The sequence below is a fragment of the Nesoenas mayeri genome, assembly GCF_963082525.1.
Source record: "Nesoenas mayeri genome assembly, chromosome: 13".
NCBI lineage: Eukaryota > Metazoa > Chordata > Aves > Columbiformes > Columbidae > Nesoenas > Nesoenas mayeri.
In genome coordinates this window covers 14,993,333-14,999,332 of record NC_137550.1, presented here as the reverse complement: position 1 = coordinate 14,999,332, position 6,000 = coordinate 14,993,333, and the positions used below count along the sequence as shown (strand labels likewise).

General features: G+C 38.1%; 1 protein-coding gene across 1 annotated transcript in view; it reads right to left on the bottom strand.

Annotated features, from left to right (window-relative positions):
• Window positions 1-304: 304 nt before the first annotated feature.
• LOC308045273 (transmembrane 9 superfamily member 2-like) overlaps window positions 305-6,000 on the bottom strand; it is a 30,370-nt gene continuing 24,674 nt past the window's right edge. Inside the window, exon 17 of the mRNA XM_080352484.1 lies at window positions 305-925. Within this exon, the coding sequence (XP_080208610.1) occupies window positions 858-925 (68 nt within the window). The 3' untranslated portion in view covers window positions 305-857. The remainder of the gene's footprint in view (window positions 926-6,000) is intronic.

The following is a 6,000-nucleotide window of genomic DNA, read 5'->3' as shown; positions in this document are numbered from 1 at the left end:
GAAGAACTGGGATGGGGCTAAAGGGCTAAAAGAAGGAAAACTGTTTTCACTCTTTGACGAAGTAATAGTTTGCCCAACAGAAAAGTATTTGGGAGAAAGTCAGGAAAGCGCAGGTAACAACAGCAGCTTCAGGAGCTTCGGCCCATCCTACAGCCATGGATTGAAGTGACCTACCGGTCCTTCTCCCTGGACAATCTGCAGCCAAACTGCTTAGAAACAATACAAAACTCCAGTCAAACTAATGTGATCGGTGTCCAAGTAGTGAAGGCCTAATTAACAAGAAAGGAAGCAAGTCAGCTAGAGTTGTGCAGTTTTATTTGAACAAAAACCAGTGTCGGTATTTTTAATAAAGTCTACATTACACTAAATGCATGTACATTTGTAAGAAGATATCTAGTTGTAAAGAAGGTGCAGGATAATATGTACAATCATAGTTAAGTTAAAAAAATTCACATTTTACATAGATTGGCTTGACAGTTCTATGCTTTCATGGTATATAAATGGTAACCAAAAGAGGTAACAACAACAAAAGAAAAAAATACAAACACACACAAGGAATTTCAGCTGGAGGACTGTGTAATGCACTCATTTTTTTCAAATAAACTAGTTCCCAGAATTTTTATTTGTCCTAAGTCAAATTTTGGGTATAATTATTAGAATTAACATGTTCAATGAGCATACTTATGTAAACATTTTTCCAATAGTGCCATTTCCTTCCATTAAAAAACCTGCACTTTATGCTGTAGTTTGCTCTTCAGCTTTTACAAATTAGAATAATTACACAGGATGTTTTTCAATACATGGTAAAAATTATCAAACAGCAAGGGAGATATGTTCAAAAGACACTTTGAAGCTTTTCAGTCCACTTTCACAACACTGTAAATCTTACTTACAAACCAGAAGCAGGCAAAAAATCCAATAGTCCCTAAAATGAGAAAGTGAAAATGGTTAGTTTACCTCCCAGCAGGACAGAATATAACATTGTAATCCAGCTAACTACCCAGAATAACAGCAATTGTTAAATGTAACAACACACATTCATCCCTAGGCTAAGTTATTGATTTAGATCAAATATGACTTTCAGGACCAGGCGGCTTGATGCCTGCATTTAAACCACTGACGGTGATGCCACCGTCACCACCAGCCAGCACACAAGCGCCATTTAAGAAACTGACTTTTACACCAACAAAGTCAACACCTACCTGGGTTTTTTAGCTCTACAACAGTTCACAGCCACCAATGAATTACACCACAAAACAAGGCCTTGGGGAAAGTCAACTGGATCAGTTTTCTGTTCATCGTGCTCTATTTATGCTCAAGAACAGGGAACTTCTTAATCTGTATTTCCTGTTACTTTCTTTTGCTAAAGCAATGCTCCGAATGCTACAGCAGCTGGGAGCGAGCATCAAAAGAAACTAGCAGTGACACAAACCAAAACATGTAGTTTTGTGTAACGTGTATTCAAGCTGCGGATTTTCTTGCCACAGGTCACTATAGGTAATAAAAACATACACTGGTTTGGGCAACTGAACAAATTCACAAACACAGAAATCCAAAGGCTATTAATTACACAGACACTCTTTCAAGTGCTAAAAAAGCCCTTGAGCCTGATGGGAGGCTGGGAGAAAGTACCAGTTCAGGCTTGCCCTGTTCCCACACCCTTTCCTGGGAGTCCGGCTACGGGGGTGCCTGGGCAGCACCCCTGTTGGCTGGTTTGGTAGAGCCTTCCTTCATTGCTTACCAATCCCGTTCTTCAGTCATCCAACCCAAGTTACCTTCTGGAGTGACTCTGGGCCACATGTGGCTCAAGTTAGTACAGTACAGAGTAAGATGGTGGGGAGAGGAGATAACGCTGAATGAGATTAGTCTATACCAATTTTCTATTTTTAGGCTGAAGAACAAGACTGTGGTTTTCATCCCACAGCCACTATTATGGGGCAACTGCAAAGACATTGTCCATTATGTTTATTTTCAAATTACTTTAAGAACTTCATATGCAAGAAGACATTGAGCACCACACAATTATTTAATTCTTAAGCCTCTAAGAGAAGTGATGTATTGTTTCTCACATTTTTTAGGGGTAAACTACCACACAGATGTTACCAGTTAAAAAAAAGGTCTCAGTTTCAGCTGAATTCACTCAAAGACACAGCGACACACCAGCCCTGTGACACTCCTCGCCAGCTACACTACAGGCACTTGCAGGACCAGGCACTCTGCTCCTCCAGTTTTACATTCATCCCTTTCTGTTTGTACAGCCCACATTTCACATCAGCACCAACTTCTCTCACGACTTCATTGTGACTGGTTTATCAACTAGAAGGTTCTTTATTAAGCACTCGCCTTTTCTACATTCATTACATTTCTGTCTTTCAAACCACATCTACGCATTTGATAAGTGAGGAACCTGTCTGTGGATGCTTATTATCTATATGCCAATTCTTGTGTTCATCATGCTACCATGTATATTTGCAGTTAAAGGCTTTTTGACAGCCTACTATTATATGCCACAGATTACCCTTTCCCTCCAAGTTTGCAGTTATCATCCTCTCAAACAGTAGGAGACGGCAGATTTACTGCTGTTGATAGGAGATCACACACCAACCACTGAAAGAATTTAATTCCTTTGTAGGCTTGACATCACTAAGTCTTTGCAGTTTATGGTCAATTCTCCCTCCTTCCTACTGTGTCCAATACTCCAATATCAGCATTGTTACTCTAAGCCTTACTCTCATGTTTATTTCCTAATAATGGTTCTCAGCATCTGCTTTCTAACTGTTTTTATAATATAGCCCAATTTGAGCCTTTTACAGCTTTGAAAGCAATGTTTCTTCCAAATGTTTAACAGATACCTTAAAAATCTATCTGCTGTTCTAGAACAAAATTGTAATATCATAAAAATTTATAACTAACACAAGAATGAGATTTTCTACACTTTTCTGAGCATGACATAACTTAATACAGGAACACACTCCAAATCCACAGTATTTTCCTCCAATCCTTATCACTCAATCTTGTCGATATACCAGCTTTCTAGAAAACATGGCCTCATTTGTAGCAGAATCTGAACATACTGTGACCAACCATTTCACCTATCAACAGATTTTCACAGGTTTCAGTGACATTGATTTTCAACTTTCCTCCTAAAAAGTCTGTTTAGCAAACAAAGTTTAAAAAAGGAGCAGGGGGTATTTTTGTTTTTATCAGAAATTGTTCCAATGTAGCAGAATTAGACTATGATTGTGTTTCCTAACACGAGCTGTAAGTGGTAACATTTGTCAGACACCAGATTTGAACCACGAATGTATAAGCTCAGGAGAGACTGGACTGATCACCAAACCACAGCTTTATGTAGTCAGTGCCTTCCCTGGGAGCAGTTTCCTTCTGTTGTTACCTCCACAACAATATTTCAAGCTTACTAGTATTGTAATTTCTTCTTCTCTCCCATGAACAAAGGTATCCTACAAATTCCAGACGCAGACAGCTCTATGGACCAGAAACTTTAAGACGAGCATCAAACTAAGGACCCCAAAAGTACCTCTCCTAAACAGTATACTTGATGCTCAAAGATCAGAACTGTTTAAAGGTGCTGGCAAAATCACAACTAGGTTGAAAATCTACCTCAAAAAGCAGATTTAGAAGGGAGAATTAATCGCAGCGAATCAACTAGGTGTTTTTAGTACTTTGTTTTGTTTTGTTTGCAGTAACACGGGCCAAACCCACAGACTAGGAACTTCCAAAAGCTCAGGTCAGCACAGACTTGCATTGATATAACAAAAATCAGTATTAACAGACAGAAATTAATGTAAGCTAAGGAAACACTACTCATACACTGCTTTAAGTTGTACCACTGCTTTACCTACAGGATTTCTTATGGTACTGCAGCAAAAAAGCTTAAGTTTTTTTCAGAAGGTAAGCAGTACAGTGCCTGGTTCCCTTGAAATTCAGTGTTTTTTCCACTTCAGACCTGGGGGTGCTTGTGACTCCATGAACCACCAAGAGGTTTGCAAAAGGTAATTCAGTCAAAATGTTTCCAATTTTCTATATAGGAGTAAATATCCAAATCAGAAAGGGATCTGCAAGTGAATAATGACTGGGGAAGAACAACTCTAAACTAGTTTGGCTTGTTTGAAATATCTAGTTAGAATATGTTTTCTACATTTTATCCTATTTCACAAGTTTGCCACTTATTACAAATTTTAGCACTTTACACAGAAAAGCACCAACGTACTGGATCTTTAGGTCAGTGCTGAGTATAACAGGTTCCCAGACTTCCTTTTTAACTACTTTGAGTAAAGCTGATCTCAAGACACACAGAAATGCATGACAGGTAGACCTCTATTTTTTCCCAAGTGGATGCCCTTCATACTTTAAGATCCTGCCTTCCTAAATAACCCTTACCAGTCTAGAGAACTGATGCCATCCTGCAGCTCACTGTACATCACAGATCACCTCAGGAGCTACAGCTAAAATACCATTTTTGTGGTGACTATTTAGAATTCAAAAACCCAGTTGTGAAGATGTCTCAAATAATTTCTCTAACCAAGATGCAAAATATGTCAAATCCATTCATATTTACTAGGGAGCCATGGATGCTTCAGTTGTTTTATCTTTTTGTCCTACAGTTTCTATACTGTAGAATACTCTGGTCTGCAATATATACTACCACTCAGCAACAGTGTTCTTATACACAGAAAGAAGATCAAAAGCTAGCATCTAACTGGACAAGGGAAAGTTATTAGTAAACTAGTTTAAATTCAAAATTAAAACAAGGATTTTGACACAGAATAATGCCAAAATACATTAAGCAGACTGTTCTGCTCTATTCATTTCTCCTAGCTTTATTGTTTAATGAAGAAAAAAGAATTCAAAGCACGAACAGATTGTAAGAAAGTAAATAGAAAATGACTCTGCACTTGGCTGATACTTCTTATGTACCTTAAAAGCTCTCTGTATCATACTGGTTTCAATCACCGCACAGTGGTGGGTGCTTCAGAATCTCGGATTCTAAACACAATCTACCCAGAAGATCAAAACTCAATTTTGAAAACGGCATTAACTCACAAGTGAAAATGATGTTCAAAAATAGAGGTCACTGTAAAGCAACATGCTTTGACTATGTTCAGCATTTTTTCGCCTCCTAGCATAAACCACATGTAATCACGTAGCTATCCCCATTCGACCACACGTATTATTTCTTGAAAGATTAGCCACACTTGGTACGTTAAAATCAAATTGCCTTGTTTGGGTGCGTACATTAATTATTAGACTTCACCAGTCAGATTATGTTACTGTTGTTGTTGCCACACAAGCATTCAGCTCCTATTTACTTATTCATTATGATCTCTTGTTACGTCCAAAGTGACACAACACACCACCACATGGGAGGTATTAAAACTGCCTTTTATATTTCTGTCACAATTGCTGAGACCTAATATGCAAAAATAGAGAAAATCAAAATACTTAGCGCTAACTTAAGTGGAACAGACCAAGGTCCCCTTTTGGGAACGCACATACAGGAAGGACACTAGTACTGTGTGTAACACGTAAAAGCTACGTCAGTAAATTCCCTCACCTCCATAAACTTGTGAAGGGCTGAACCTTTATTTTCCAAAGCAAATGCTATTAAGGAATATTTTTACATGTAACTTCGCTTGAGTAATCGATCTGTAACAGCTTATGTTTCAGCCAAAAAAAAAAAAGGTAATTATCAAGCTAATAATAGGAAAGAAATTTATGACAACATTTTGCCTTAGCAAGGATTTATTACACACTCCATATACTTTCTACCTTTCTAGTGACTAGCTATTCTATTCAACTTAAAATAAAAGGACCACGTAGCTAGCAGCTAGCGTGTTCCTATTAACAGAAATAAACCAAAGCACTGCACAGTTTATTATTGTACTTTTGGGGCCTCACTGGCCTCCACATCAAGAACTCCAGGATCAGCACATCTGAAGCTTTTAATACCATTTCAGCAGCTGCCATGACAATTTCAAT